The 16590-nt window shown below is 42.5% G+C and overlaps 1 protein-coding gene across 7 annotated transcripts in view; it reads left to right on the top strand.

The window, feature by feature from the left end:
* RGS17 (regulator of G protein signaling 17) overlaps window positions 1–16590 on the top strand; it is a 78528-nt gene that overhangs the window by 20371 nt on the left and 41567 nt on the right. Inside the window, exons 1-2 of one of the 7 annotated variants that reach the window (XM_065588844.1) lie at window positions 1354–1825; window positions 4442–4563. The exons of the other annotated variants lie outside the window; for them this stretch is intronic. Coding sequence (XP_065444916.1) covers window positions 4490–4563 — 74 coding nt within the window. The 5' untranslated portion in view covers window positions 1354–1825; window positions 4442–4489. Of the gene's footprint in view, window positions 1–1353; window positions 1826–4441; window positions 4564–16590 lie in introns of those variants that run through there. 7 annotated transcript variants of the gene reach the window in all.

Here is a 16590-nt window from a genome sequence, read left to right as displayed (position 1 = left end):
TGGATTTTAGGGACTGGTTCTTGAAAGAAGCAGCATAAAGTTGATTATGGTAATACTAGAAAAACAGAGCATCTGTCTTGAATAGAGCCGTGCCAACCCTGTTACACCAGAGATACCATTAGGGGTGAACTGACTTTCACTAAAATGAGGCCTGTTTCACTTCCAAGTTATTTTCCAAACTGACAGCGCTTTTACCAGGAAAAGTTGCCAGACCTGCCTAAAAATGACTAACTGTCAGAGTGTTTCAGCATATGGTCCTGCATCCGTTGCTGCTCTGACTTCCTGTGATGGTTTTAAATTTTGTGTATCATTTGGAGGCTAATATATTACCTATCAGATTTGACAAAAACAGATTTTTATTTTAGGTATCTTAGAAATTAGTGCATCTTGTGGGTCAGTATAATTATTTATTGCAGGAAAGTCTTGGATTAGCTAACCTAGACTACAGGGACTTTGCCTTCCAAGAAGCTGTACTTTATATATATATATATATATATATAAAAAAAGTCTTTCGCTAGTTTCCTTTCCTCAAACTGGCATAAAGAAATAACTAGTGTAATTATAAGATCATTAATATTAGTCTGGACAGAATTAACTGCAGAAAACACCTAAAAGAACACTATTGTACCAGCAGAAATGGACTGGAAGACCTTGGATCTCTTCCATCTCAGTTCTGTGATAGACTTTATCTGGGTGGTAAGGACCATGATGTTCTCCATCTAAGTGCAGAGTAGACTCCATAAATTCACTTGAGCTAATGAACTTGGCAAGAACTGAGCTACTAGAAAGATAAAATGCTGCTTCAGGGAACCACATTGAGGAGTAATTTCTTAGATAGCTAACTTAAAAATTACTCAAAACCTGTAGGCTGGACTATCAAAGAAACTACATTGCTTTAGCATTTCATTTACTCAGTGATTTCTTGACTAGCAGGGCAAACACAGCTCCACTTTCCCTTTACTGGCTGACTGTGAATTATTCACTTGAACTTCAGTAGGTGTGTCTGTGGGTGGAACATGAGCATTTACTGAGATGATGGGGTGGGATTAGATGGAGGTTGTGGGATGGGGGAAGGAAGAAGAAGACAATGTCTTTGAAAATGGAAAACAAATTCCACAAAGGCACACTCCCAGGCCTGGGCATGTGCCTACAGTTTTAGCAATGGGTGGTGCACAATTTACACTGCTCTGTATCTCCCCAGGAGTGACCCTGAGGGACTTCTGAATCACAATGCCTCCCGGGCTTCTACCTTCCTCTCAGTAGGAGTAGGAGTAGGAGTAGTTTTCCTTCTGGCCTATATAGCAGCATGCCCCATGCTGGTTCATCCGCACTGGCAAGGCAGTAAAGAGGGTAGATCCCCAGTTCTGTGCACTCCCCTTTTCCACAGGCAAGGAAGCAGGCATGGGTAGGCCATTCTACGGTATAGAGGGGTGGGTTGTTGCCCCTCACTCCTTTCTACAATTGCATCATCAAAACCACAGTCTAGTCCTTGGTTTGTGTATGGAATTCTCTCTCTTTTCAATAACAAACATCACTGCGTGGAACTGTCACATGACAAATTGCTAAAAGGCAAATTGCTAAAATTGCTAAAAGGCAATCTAGTGATTAGAGAAGAGAACTGGAAGCCAGGATCTTAATCTTGGCTAAGCTATAGACTCACTGTGTGACCTTACCTAAAAAACAAAAAAACTTTACCTCTTTTCCACAATTTACCCTTCTGCATGTGAGAAATGAGGAAATTAAGATTTGCCTTCCTTGCAGGGCTATTGTGAGACTTGATTCCTTAATGTTTTTGAAATGCTTGGAGGCTGATGAAAGTTGCTAGGTAAGTGAAAAGTCTTATTATTGCATAAAAGATAATAGATGGAGTACAGTGTGTAATGCTGCTTTCTTACAGAACAAAGATCTGTACTACAATAGCTCAAACAGATATAAACCAGGAAACCTACCTAACAGCGTTAGCCTCCAGTAAAGAAAGTGAGCAGCTGTTTAAATGAAGCATCTCTATACCAGATCACACATGGAACACTCCTCACTGGTTAATCAAGTGTCATTTTTTTAAGACCCTTGTTCCAATAGCCTGTCCAGCATAATACTACAGGGAGGACAAATTGTCTGGTTAAACATTTAGTATTTGTTGTTCAAGGTTTATTTCCAACTTTAAAAAAAGCAGCAATGCTAACAATAGACCTGTATCTCTTATTACATAAAAATGATAGTTCTTTCTTTCTTCTTTCTCTGAACTATAACTTTCAGGAGGTCATCCCTGCAGATCACTCATAGTTGCTGTAGAATAGTGTCCTGACAGGAATTTGGCTAGACAGCTTAAACAAACTTAAATCCAGGAAAAACCAACTCATGATATCTTTAGTAAACTGTCATGCTCCACCCTTCTAACCTCTGCAAATCTGATAGAAGGAAGTAGCCATGTGTCAAGTTATTGTATTTGCATGGGAGAGACATCTACACAGACCTGTAAATCAACTCTTGGTTACAATATCTAAAGTGTGTATGTAAACTTAAACAGGCAGGTAAGCAGCAACTATCCTCGGGGATAAAACAAGCTCTTAAAGAATTTCTAGCACTCTACACAGCATAGGTGCTGGAACTAGGGGTTCTGCGGGTGCAACCCCCTGGTTTGAAATAATTTCAATCATATGCAGGGCTTATAGTTTGGTTCAATGGCTCTCAGCACCCCCACTATAGAAATTGTTCCAGCACCCCTGTTAGGCAGGTGCCAGGTTGATGGAGAAATTGATCTTCTTCACAGTTATGCAATATAAAGCGCAGGTAGTAACACTGCAAGCCTCTGTGGATAGCCCTGTCAATGTCTGTTCTAGAGTGAGCATATCCAGGAATAAGTATTCTAGTCTCCAGGTCCATTCAGTCTCTGGCATGTCTGCTATATAGACTACTAGAGAGCTTACCATTTGATACCAAATGCAGACGTGGTGGCAGCCTGTAACAATATGGTTTTATAGCCTCTCAGTAGGTTGGCCACTAGAGACCAAGATAATCACAAACTTCTGAGCAAGCCTTATCTCATCCAAGAGAAAGCAGTCATGTGGTATATATTCAGGATGCATACAAAATAAACCTGCCACCTCTTTCATTATCACATCAAGGGAAAGAACTAACAAAATTTTACTTGCCCATAACTTGCCTCTTCCAAGTGGGAGTACAACTCTGCAGAGCTCTACTAGCTAGTACATTTAAAAAGCTGACAATCCTCTCATATTAATGACCCTTTGGGGTAAAGGAAATTGGTCCTCTTATTTCCTCCAGTTTCTCCACTGACATCTTTATAATCTGGAAGTGGGTGTAAATTCACACAAGGCAAACTTTGTGTTTAAGACTAAAGCATGTTGCCACTTTAAATGCCTAGTTCAGACCATGGTGGATTAAGCTGTCTTGAGGGGAGAGCAAAAGACATCTGCTAAAGGTTATAGTCCGTGCCATCCACTCACCTTATGTGGAGTGAAGAGGATTAGAAAGACCTATTACCAAGCTCCATGGTATCCTCTTGTTGCTTCTACCCCTCAAAACGGCATTCTGGGATATTGCTGTTAGTGTGTAGAAGACATCTGACACAAGCAGGGATGTGTATGGCCACACATCCAGTTCAATTAACTTACACTGACATTCTTTTGAGAAACAAGGTGAGTGAGGTAATAATCTTTTATTGGACCAACTTCTGTTAGTGAAAGAGACAAGCTTTTGAATTATACAGAGTTCTTCAGGTCTTTTCTTTAGAGCTGCAGAAGAGCCCTGTGTGGCTAGAAAGCTTGTCTCTCTCACCGACAGAAGTTGGTACAATAACAGATATTACCTCACCCGCCTTGTCTTTCTAATATCCTACGACTGACATGGCTAAAACTACACAGCATACCTTCTTTTGAGAACACAATTACCACCAAACTGGAACAGAGCAATAGTTGATTTACAGTAGTCTGGAATCCTGTTTCCAAGGCTGCTGCTAGATGCCTTTAGCAAAAGAGTTGAAATAATCGTAATGCCCCTAAATATGTAAGTTGTGATGCTATTAATGTACAGAAAAAACTCCTCCTACTTGGAGTTCAAGGACCAATTTCTGTAAAGTTGAAGTAATTAATTTGCTTCACCAGCTACTACAGATTGCCTGCAACTGAGAAAAGAGTACAACTTTGTGTGTAGTTCATCATTCAGTAGTAATGATTTTATTAGCTGGAGAAACTTTGGTAACGTGAGAAGCTGTTATTTGTATCTGACTTAAAATAAATAACTGGCTATTAGGCAATGCTTTGTACCTGGTTACCTATAAATACCATATCAAAACAGTAGCAGTCATTTTATTACAACCAGGTTGGTGGTGTTTGTTCATTTCTCAAGAAAACCAGGGTAGTGACACATTAGGGAGGCACTCAGTTAATAATAATAAATGTATGTATTTGCCTTTTCGCAGCCACATATTTATGGATACTGCTGCTCAGTTGTCTTCTCCTGTTTAATCATGCCACAGCAGTCCTCCTCCCCACTTCCGTGTGAACATTCAAGGTATTTTTATCACAACCACATGAAAACAAGGTAAACTGGGTTGGGGGGGGGAATATGGCTGGAACTAGTGAGTTATAGGCAAATGGGAAACACATCTTATCTTAAGAGTATTTTATTCTAGTTCTAATCTACCATAGCCCCTGACAACTGGTTCATACGCAGTCTGGCTCTGTGTCCAGACTGATATAGGAAATGGTTGGCAGCTGGACCCTGTGCTAAGGAAACATAATATTTGGGCAGCTGGGAGTTGAAAAGGAAGCTGGAGGCTGAGGGCATAACAGTTATGGTGATGTAACTTAAAGGAGCTTCTTTTCCCACTAAGATTTCATAGGGAACTCACACCATTACTGATTTCTCTTGTATGTGGTGACAGCAAGGGGACCAAATGGGTGGAGTTTTGCCTCAGCCCAATAGGCCTGTATTTGGGGCAGAGGGAAATTTGTGCTTCGTACTATGCTCTGTTCTCCCAGATTTTGCCCCAGAGTCAGTCACAATCCATTGTGCTTCATAAAATACCCCCCGTGAATGAGGCAAGGCCCGCTAAACACCTTATATGCTGCATGGAAGGCTGCAGGGGACCATGTAGTCAGACTGCATTGTAAAGCTTAATCTTCGCAACATAATATTTAATGGAATTACCTAGGCCTTTTTAAAGGGGTGAGAATTCCATACTCTGGAACTCTTGACTAGAAACTACCAAAACACTTTGCCCCCAGTAAGTGCACAATGCATGAAGGAAGATACTGCTTATGTAGGGACTTCAATCTTCAAATCCTTCAGACTGTCCAATCAAAACAACTTTTTTGTCACCAGAATGTAGCAAGGTAACACTGACAACTATTTTCTTATGAAATTTTAGCTTTCTATCCCCAACCATTTTGGGTTGTAGATAATTAATGTTAATGAGACCATTATACTTGAAAGCACATGAGAGATACTCAAGCTCTCTTCCTCAGAGAATGCATGAGAAAGCCTAAAGCTCTCTTCCTCAGAAGATATCTGTGAGTAGGGTGACCAGATGTCCCAATTTTATAGAGACAGTCCTGATTTTGGGGTCTTTTCCTTATAGAGGTATCTATTACCTCCCACCCCCTGTTCCGATTTTTCATATTTTCCCTCTGGTCACCCTATCTGTGAGGGATTTATTCACCACTACAAATTGCTCAGTTTGAACATGCAGATAGGTACATAGGAAAATATTGAATTAATCTTCATTTTAAAAAACCCCTCTAGGAACAAGCTCTCCATGAGAGAGAGTGTACCTTATCTAAATTAAGGAGAAGCACAGATAGACTGGACAGAACTCCCTTTGAGACTCAGTCTGCTAGAACAGCAGTGGCTGCAGCACAAGATTTATATGGTATAAATGAGAGAGAAACCAAATCTCTGGTTCTTTAACAAGGTAGCAGAAGAACCCCTTCCTTCACCAGTGAAACTAGAAATACAGCAGTCTTGTCGGCACAGCTCTTCCTGTTGTTATTGAGAGCTATGTGCCTTCATCCAGGGGAGGCTAGATCACATTGTATAAGTGTATCACGCTTAACTGGCAGAGAGTAAACAAGGGTATACAAACTGCTTTTATTGAGGCCAGTAAGAAGTGGAGACTCCAGGGTCCACTGGGGCCTCAAGCCAGCCCTGGCTTTATTTACGTCAGATACACTAATGCCTAGAAGATGGATGATCAAAGAAAAGTATACTGTGGTCTTCTCACTACTGAATGAGAGTCTGGAGGGTACATAGTTAAAGGGTCTTCTACAATTGTGCTGCTGTAATAACATTATAGTGGTCAAATCTGTTGGTTGATACACTACATGGGAGGAAATCCATGTTCACTTACACCAGTACTAGAGCTGCTCCCAATTTGCAAAGTTAATGAAGTTACTCCAAATTTACCCCAGTGCAAGTGAGATCAGAGTCTGGCCCAGTGTCCTTACTAGTACAATTCATGAAAGTAAAGTAGTCACTTCAATAAAGGCAACTAAAATGATGGAGAGCTATACTATTCCTTTTGTGAGGGTGAAGAACCTACTCAAGCAATAGTTTGCAGACTAGAGTGACTGGGAAAAGACTGCAGAAGTGGAATAGGTGTCAACAGAAACTTTCATCCTCTCCTCTGGAGCTGACATAATCAGAAGTGGAGCTGAGCAGAAATCAGAATTTCCATCCCATCCCATGGGAAATTCTGATATATTTCAACATTTATTTGTTCTGAATTGGGATGAAAATCTGAAGGAGCAATTTTTGCAGAACAAAAAGTGTTTGAACTTTAAGTGTCAAAGTTTCGTTTTGACATCCCCAAATTGAAATGTTTCAAATTAGTTCATTGTTAAATGGAACCTTCACTTGGTGCCTCATTCCTCCTATGGGACAGGTTCCCTGCCTGGACTACATTTCTCATGATGCACCAGGTGGCTTGGTCACAGGGGAGATCACAGTGCATCATGGAAGATATAGTGAAGGAGCCCAGCCCATAGGGGAGAATGAGGTATCAGGCACCATAGGTAGATGCTGCTTAATGTTGAAGGTTTATCTACTACCACATCAATAGTTAAATTTCTTTAGTGATTGTCTAACTTAGATGTATTATGATGGGGCAGACTTTTGTGGAGGCGTTTGTGCATATTAATAGATAATCACAACTTCTTAAGAAGTGTGAATAGTTGACTGGAAAACTGCAAGCACAGTAGAATAGGATAAATATAGGATTCATAAGAGCCTGAATAATTAATACAGTCTGAGTAAGTAAAACAGCCACCTACAGTATCTACATAACTTATCAGGGGCCTTACATGTTCATTTGTGGTATCTCTTTAGTGATGCAGAATACTATCCTATAAAGACACTACAAGTACTGGCTTGTGTGCTATAACACTTTGCCTAATTATAGTCCGATTAGGGGGTAGAATTAATCAACTTCACTAAATTGTCTGAAAACATGCATTTAATTATTTCCTGTTTGGTGCCTCATTGTAAACATTCCTTTGTTCATATGAAAGAAGGATGGTAGATGTATTTACAGACAAATATCTCTCTTATTTTGTCACTTTCTCACATTATAAGACCAATTTGTTCAATTGATCTTGGTTATCAGACTGTACAGATATTCCTGTTCTCACAGTCCCATACTCGTGTGAGTCATGCTTACTCAGACAAATAGTCCCACTGACTGCGTGTGAGTAACTTACCCTGAAAAATGGGGTGGTCTCACTGAAGTCATGAGTATAGAAGACTTGTGTGAGTAAGGGATTGCAGAATCAGGCCTTCCCTCTGGTGTCTCAAAAGGGTTAGATCAATCAAAGGAAATATTAGAGGGGTTCACTGCAGGAAGGATGTGAGAAACAGTTATATAGAGAAACTGAATTGAAGTCAGTGGCCAAGGGGATCCAGGATGGGACCACTAATAAGTATTAAAGTACCCTAATAAGTATTTCAGTATATTTCCCACTAGGGTTTTCCCTCAGCAACATGCTGTCCACCTATCTTAACAGACTTCCAGTAAATCACTGTAATATTGCAATGTAAACTGCTTGCTTCTGCAGATACTGTCCCCTAAGAACACAAGTAGATTGGCACTTTCCGTAGAATGTTTGTACAACAGGCATCCTTTAACAGCACTTGGAGGCAAACAAAACATAGGTATATCGTAAAGAAGCTGCTGTTTAAGCAAAAGAACATTTGGCTTCATCAATCGTCTCAGACTTCTCAGACATACAATCTGTTGTTGTTATCTTAAATGTGGTTTGCCCAAGACTTGTCCTCTACTTCAGTCCTGTGGGGAGGGAGTGGAGAGGGGAAGAACGGAGATGCTAGAGAGCTTGACAACACAGATTTGGCTAAATAGTGGATGTGGTGGGTGAAATTCCCTGGCCTGTGTTATGCAGGAAGTCAGACTTGGTTATCATAATGGTCCCTTCTGCCCTCAATCTATCTCACGATCATAATACTTGGGATCTTAAATAGTAAATGAACAGCTGTTTATAATAGTTCCTGAGAGATACAGTTAAAAAAAAAAACCTCCAAAAACTAAAGTGGAGATAGAGCACAACAGTTATTCTAGTGGGCATTCTCCAAACTCAGGTCTACTGCAGTCTGGAAATATGTTCTTGCTTACAACACCAGGACTAAAAGGGGCTGAATTACATCAGCTAGAATCTGATCTTGGGTACCGTTGTCATTCCAGATTAAATTCAGAATCTGGTTCCATATTGCACTTGAATATTGTATTTATAGTTAAAACACAATTCTTCTTTGCATTGCACTGGCCCTCTTATGTTCAAACCATTCACCTGAATATTATCCTCAGTGGGTTAGGCCGTGACACTAACTATAAACAAGCAGTGCAGAATGGATAGCTCATCTGTAAATAACTGCTATAACCAGCCTCAAATGATTAGAAGAGTTAAAAAAAATGTATTGCATTTTGACAGGCTAATAGCGATTTTCCAATATTAGCGAATAAAAAACAGCTGAGTTATTTTTAACATGCCTATTTCTGGAATTCTTCAGCAATACTAACTTATTCTGCTCCCATGTAATGACCTTCATTCTCATTCACCCACATGTGCAAGAGCTGACCATAGTTGAAAATATTCTGATTTAGTCTATTTTCAATTACTTTTGTCTGTCTGGTCTTTTTCTGTGCTTGCTAGTTGGTCTGGCTCCACTATCTGGCTCTTGGCTCCTGTGATGTTGCCTAGGCAATTGGGCTCAGAACCTGTACTTCCTCCCATGTGTGCCTAGGAAGTGGGGAACTTGGAGATGGCCTCAGTTGCTGTGTTGTTCGTCAGGCTGGCCAGCCTATGCTTCTAGGTGCCCTAATCTCTGACTGCATGTTGGGCTCCAGCTCAGGGTCCCAGATTCCCTGCTGCCTAGCTCCATGAAACAGGGTAGTGGTCATGCACTGTAATATAACTAACTTCCCTTTCTGGGGAAATCAAGATCCAGCTGCAAGCAGGTCCTAGCAGGGCAGGGAGATGGAGAAACCATGTCAATACCTGGCTAGAGCCAAATGACATTCTGTAGCCAAAAAAAAATCCATGGCATGTTGAGAGAATGCCAGGCTGCAGAATTGGAGTCCATAGGGCCCTGTCTAGAATACCAATAACTTGATTTAAAGATTTAGATCTACACTTTCTAGTTTACTTTGTTCAGGAAATATTGCTTCTTAAGGGACTATAAACACAAAGGTCCGTTCCAGCGCAAAGCAAATCTATTCTCCACCCCCACAGGAAGTTCCTCCAGCAAGAATTAAAGTTGTTTCTCATAATTTACGCTCCCTCCAGTGGACTCTCCCCTAAGGGACAGGTGGCTTCAAATTAAGATGTGGCATACTACTCTCTGCCACCAGTCTTAGTACATCAGTGTGTTGCTTACATTTTCAGTACTTACCATGTATGTGAGCACTTTCAGCAAGTCATCTCATAGCACTTAAGCCACAAACTGTAGTGGAACTTCTTTATTAGTACTGTCTTTTCAAATGGTTTACTTCCACACAGGAGAGATTTAGTAGAACTTTATTAGCAAAGAATGGCAGATTGGAGTTAGGCAGACTGATTTGTGGCAAACATGTTAAGAAAAAGCGCAGCGTTTGGCTTTTCAGTTGTGGATTTATTGAATATGCCAGAACTCTGTAAGAGGAATGAGTCAAATACAGTGGTGCAAGTGGAATCCATTTCTTACTGGTATGGGGGGGGGGGGGGCAGCAGCTAACAGGGACCTTGTGACCTCCTCACATGACCTTCCATGTTACTCCACCCCGCACCCGCCTGGGGCCCCCACGCTTTCCTTGTCCCCTCCCCATGATCCACCCCTCTTACCTGGTGGGGAGTTCTGTCCTCCTCCCGCTGCACCAGAGTCTTGGGAACCACAGGGGTGAAAGAAACAGAACATGGGGCCACCGGGTGGCTCCATGCCACAGCTCCTCCAGCACAGCTCTACCGCCCCCAGCCCTGCCCTCCGGCAGGGCGGCTGTATAGATGGAGGAGACCCTGCATGGAAGGGCAGGGGGCGGTACAGCTGCACCAGAGGAGTTCTCGTTCTGCTCCTCTTGTGTCTTTTTAGTACGCCTACCAACAGGGCCGGCTCTAACTTTTTTGCCGCCCCAGGCGAAAAAGAAGAGTGCTGCCTCGCCCTAACACCCCCAACCCCAGCGCTGCGCCGGGCTGCCAAAACCCCCGGAACTCCACGCCGGCCAACCCCCTGCCCCCGAGCACCGTGCCAGCCAAACCTCGAGCACCGCGCCAGGCCGCCAAACCCCCCTCTTCCCCGAGTGCCACGCCGGGCCGCCGAACTGCCCCCCCTCCGCCCCCCGAGCGCCGCGCTGGGCCGCCCAAACCCCTGGAGTGCCGCACCAGCCAAAACTTCCCCCCCCATGAGCGACGTGCCGGGCCGGCCAAACCCCTGAAGCGCCTCGCTGGGCCAGCCAACTCCCCCTCCCCCCCCCCCGGAGCGCTGCGCCAGGCCGCCCAAACCCCCAGAGCACCGGGCCAGGCAAACCCCCACCCCTCCCCCCCCGAATGCCACGCTGCCGAAATACCCCCCACGCTGCCCGGCCGAAACAAAACAAAAAACAAAAAAAAACCCTCGAGCGCCGCCCCGCCGAACAACAACAAAAAACACCGCTAGCGCCCCCCGGTACCCCAACATTGGCCGCCCCTTCTAAGGTGCTGCCCCAAGCATGTGCTTGGTCGGCTGGTGCCTGGAGCCGGCCCTGCCTACCAACTATAAATATCTTGCTGGTACGGCGGACCAGACCGGACCGCCCTACTTGCATTGCTGGTCAAATATAAAACATAATACTAAGGCATCACTTGGCTCAAGTGTTTTGAAGCAAAACATTGGCCTCTTTTATAGATAAACACAATGTTTATCAAGTATCAGAGGGGTAGCCGTGTTAGTCTGGATCTGTAAAAGCAGCAAAGAGTACTGTGGCACCTTATAGACTAACAGACATATAGGAGCATGAGCTTTCGTGGGTGAATGCCCACTGAATGACTAGCCAACTACAAAAACAGTTTCTCCTCCCTTGGTGTTCACACCTCAACTGCTAGAAGAAGGCCTCATCCTCCCTGATTGAACTAACCTCGTTATCTCTAGCCTGACTCACTCTTGCTTGCATATTTCTACCTGCCTCTGGAAATTTCCACTACATGCATCCGAAGAAGTGGGCATTCACCCACAAAAGCTCATGCTCCTATATGTCTGTTAGTCTTTAAGGTGCCACAGGACTCTTTGCTGCTTTTACACAATGTTTATGTCCTTTTATAAAAACCTTTGCCCACATTTAACGTCTGCACTCTAACAGGGCATAGCCACGAAAAGAGAATTACAGTAGATCCCTGATGTAGCACATGGCGTGCCATACTTCTGTGTTTCTGCCACATAGGAAAAGGAAAAAATAATTTCCATTAGCTGTATGAAGGCATAGTGTTATCTATTGCTCAGTGAGTGGTTGTCCAAAATAGCCTTTTACTTTAAATTAGAGTACTAGAGGAGTCATTGATCAGCATTATACTGCCTTAAAGGCATATGTTATAACCAGTCATCCTCATAAGTGGGTTTAGTATTGTGTTTTAACATATGTAGATCTCCAGCTAGTGAAGTGAATCCTATGCAGTTCACTGTGTTTAGATCTCTTATTTTTAAGCTCTCATCCAAAAAGTCCCCTTGTCCTGCACAAACATTAAAGGTGGGATTTTGAAAAGCACTTAGCATTACTCCTATTGGAGTTAACGGAAGTAGTTTTTTATCATTTCAGTCAGCCTAGGCAGAGGTGGCTATATGGTTCTTAAACACATACATCACTTGTAAAGTGCTTTGGGATGAAAGATGCTAATAAAAGACAGGCCTTTTAGTTTAAAACTGCAGAGTCACTGTTGGTCTCTTGTAAAATATATATTACTACAGAAAATGAGAATCCAGAGATAAATGCAAGTCTACCGACTCTCCCTGTCACTAAGCAGACAAACGTGCTTTTATAGCCTGATCAAGCTCTCACAGAGTTAAATTAAAAATGGATGGGGCACTAAGCAGAGAGCTTTAGATATGACTTTGGCTGGTAATGGGAGCAAGAGCATATCTAAAAGGGATCTATTTTAAGCAGTCTGTGTTTGTGTCAAAAATGGACTAAAGTAGTACTAAGCCTACTCCTTAGCCCCTGTAGCTGGGCTAGATACTGGGAACCCCACACCCTACCAAATACCACAACACCTAAAGCAACAGAACAGCTGTGGCTGTGCACTCAGCTCAAAAACTGGAATAAAAACTTGCCCAGATCCCACCCGGGTAGGGAATATAGCCATGCAGTTGCAGGGTTGATCGGAGCCACAGGAGGGCTGTGCATATTCAGCTGGCTTGTGTTGTTTCACCAGTGTATATCAAGTGTGTCACAACTGACTACGGAGCTACTTGGGTATAACTGAGCAGAATTCAGTCTTTATACACCCATCTTCTCCACCAGACTCATTAGCCAGCAGAGACTCCTCCACCCGGGAGGTGTCTGCATTTGGTCCAAATTGTGTATCGATTCTGTCATTAAACTTTTTAACGGCAGGAGGTTTTTTTGTTTGGAGGGGCTGGGGGCGAGGCAGGGGTTGAAAAGGCACTGATTGGTGGCTGGCTGGCCAAACTAAGTTGTGTTCCTGTTTTTTGTATTTCTTTTAATGCTAATGTTAAAACATTAAATTGTCAGGGTACCCAAAGCTTTTGTATAGGTGTCTCAGTTATGTATATTACATGGCCCTCTTCTGATTCTTTAACTTAACCTTCTAAAATTCAGCATGCAAATGTCCATGTTTCATTGGTTTCAGGAAATAGTTCTGTATGCCAGGGGTTCTCAACCTTTTTCTTTCTGAGCCTCCTCCCCCTCCCCCCCCCCCCCCCGCATATGCTATAAAAACGCCACAGACCACCTGTAACACCACAACTGGTTTTCTGCATATAAAAGTCAGGGCTGGCATTAGGGCGTTGGAAGTAGGACAATTGCCTGGGACCACACACCACAGTGGACCCCGCAAAGGTAAGTTGCTCAGGCTTCGACTTCGGCCCCAGGTGGCAGGGCTCAGGGCCCCGGGCTTCAGCTCTGAACAGCGAGGCTTCAGCTTTCTGCCCTGGGCTCCAGTGAGTCTAACACTGGCCCTGCTTGGTGGACTGCCTAAAACCTGCTTGTGGCCCCCCTGGTTGAGAACTGCTGCTGTATGCAACTATTTTTCTACTTTAAAGTAGTTTAGGTAAACAAGGATGACAGGACACTAATGAACTTCCCTCAGGAAGCCCATAGTCTATGCAGCAGTAAATAAGGATATCAAACAAGTTGCAATTGCCTAGGAACACAATTTATAGGAAGATCAGTGACAGATATGCATGTCAAGCTTTGTTCAGTAATCTATAAAGACGACATTCTAAGAGGTTTCAACTGCTGATCATTAGGGACCTGTTTATCAAAATTAAATGTGTTCACTGTGTCCCATTGCATAGTTGAATGGAAGAATTACTTAATGGTTTGCTGTATGTTAATACAGCTAAGGGATTAGCTCAATTTACAACGCTTAGGATAAGATTAGAGAACTGGGAAACATACAGAGCTGACTAAGCAAACACTGTCACATGCAAATTTGCATGTACCCAAAGGATTTTGAAAGACTATGTTTCAAGTTTTGATAGCATGTTCTTCTTTCTTTGCCTCTGAACATTAAACTATTTAATACTGGTACAATATATAGAAATGGATTCTGATAAATCACAACTGGTATCACTGAAAAGTAGCTTCAAGTTCTCGCTGTTAAACTTCATCAAAAGTGAGATGTTACATAGAAATGTCTGTTTATAATTCCCTTATAAATGGTCTTCAAAATATTCCTGCCTTAGATATTTTCAGTCTAGATATCAAATTCATCACTTTTTGTTTTTGAAGGTTTTTTTGTTGAAGAATTTCCACTTTTAAGTCTGTTATTGAGCGTCCAGGGAGATTGAAGTGTTCTCCTACTGGCAATACTTCAACAAAAAACTTCAAAAACAGACTCCAATGAGAAACTGCAGAACTGGAATTAATTTGCAAACTGGACACAATCAAATTAGACCTGAATGAAGACTGGGAGTGGATGGGTCACTACAAAAACTAATTTCCCCCTGCTGATACTCACATCTTGTCAACTGTTTGAAATGAGCCACCTTGATTACATTGAACTCATTAGTATTCACCCCTTCTTGTCAACTGTTGCGAATAGCCCACTTCCACCTTAATTGAATTGGCTCGTTAGCACTGACCCCCCCACACACACTTAGTAAGGCAACTCCCATCTTTTCATGTGCTGTGTATTTATACCTGCCTCTGTATTTTCCACTCCATGCATCTGATGAAGTAGGTTTTAGCCCACGAAAGTTTATGCCCAAATACATTTGTTAGTCTCTAAAGTGCCACAAGGACTTTTCCTTGTTTTTGTGTTGAATATGGTGCCTTAAAAGGAAGTAGGGACTAAACTTGGCTCCATAAATATCATTTTCTCATATGAATAATTGTGCTTATTCTGTATTTTTTTTAAAGTGTTCCCTAAAAGAAGAGATTTGATTTTCTACCTGAACATGTCTTTTAAAATGCAAACAAAATGCAGTATGAGTAACCGTAAATGCTTGGCAAGTTATCAAATATGACCATTTTCAAAGCTTTCCATAGTAAGACATCTATTGCTTTCTATGGGAAGATATGTTTTGGTCTTAATTATTGGTGAGAAGCAAAGAAATGAGTAAATACTTGATCTGCCAGCTAAGAATGTTTCATTTATTTCTGGTTGTAAATCTCAATTTTTTGCAAAAAAAAAAAAAAAAAGATGAAAAATGGTGTGGGGGAGATGACAGCTACTATGTTTTGTTTTTTTTCTTCTTCCATTTTATGACTAGTTTTAGGCCCTTTTGAAAAATGCTATTCCTAGTCTCCAAGTCCCTCTGATTTTTTTTCAGTGCCAAAATCTCTCAGTAAGGCTCAATCTGGCCATGTGAATTTATGAAATCCAGTTTGAATATGCCTGTATCTTTGCATCATCCCTCAAGTTAAGGGCAGAGGGACTGGCAGATGAGTGTCTGCCCCTAAACAGGACATTTAAGGACCATCAACAATTGAATAATCTTGCTCTAGCAGGACAATGCCTAGGAGTTTACCAACTCACCAGGAAGAAAGGACAGATCACCTGGCCAGGGACTTGAAATCACTGATGTGATCTGACAAAGGGAATTGCAACTTCATAAAAAGGACTCACTCAAACAAGTGGAGCAGGCCAGAACCAGAAGCAAACAAGGATGAGAAGAAGAGGAATCCTGGACTCCCTGTACAGACACTGACCAAACCCCAAAGGGCATTTGGAGTGGTGAGGAAAGAGAGGCAGGGATTTGCATGCAAGTTTTGTTTTTCCCATAGATCTGTATATCTCTTGGGCTGCTACATTGGTCTGTGTTTAGAACTTCCTTGTCGCGCCTGTGTTACTTGTTTTCACTGTCACAATCCCTGAAGAGGGAAACAGTAAGTCCACAGCTTTGGTGGAACTCTGGGAATGTGTAGTAGTGACCAGGGAGGCTTGAATAACAAGGAGTCTGGTGGCACCTTAAAGACTAACAGATTTGTTTGTAAATAAATCTGTTAGTCTTTAAGGTGCCACCGGACTCCTCGTTGTTTTGTGGATACAGACTAACACGGCTACCCCTCTGATAGGGAGGCTTGGGAAATCCAACTCTAGTTTCAGGGCCTACAAAAGTGAACCACAGGGTCCCCAGAGCCAAGTGTGGTGTCCAACACAGAATCTGCACCTGGAGTGAGAGTCTAGGTGCCCAGAGCCAGAGAAATAGTACCTAAACTCTGCCTGGCCCCAACAAGCCAACAGCATGTGGGACATGAGGGTTGGACCCAGTACAGCAGCCTGGTGATGTTTACCAGGGACCTCACCCAGGGTTGTAACACTTAAATTCCTAAATTTGATTTTCAAAAGTCACTTAAGCACTTTTGAAAAAACTTTACCCTAGGTCTCCAACAAATTCCTGTAGGAGTAAGCCAAATGTTTGCAACCCCTTCCC

The sequence above is a fragment of the Chrysemys picta genome, chromosome 3, assembly GCF_011386835.1.
Source record: "Chrysemys picta bellii isolate R12L10 chromosome 3, ASM1138683v2, whole genome shotgun sequence".
NCBI classification, from domain to species: Eukaryota; Metazoa; Chordata; order Testudines; family Emydidae; genus Chrysemys; species Chrysemys picta.
The sequence above is the reverse complement of the archived record's forward strand: the minus strand, read 5'-3'. Positions and strand labels throughout refer to the sequence as shown.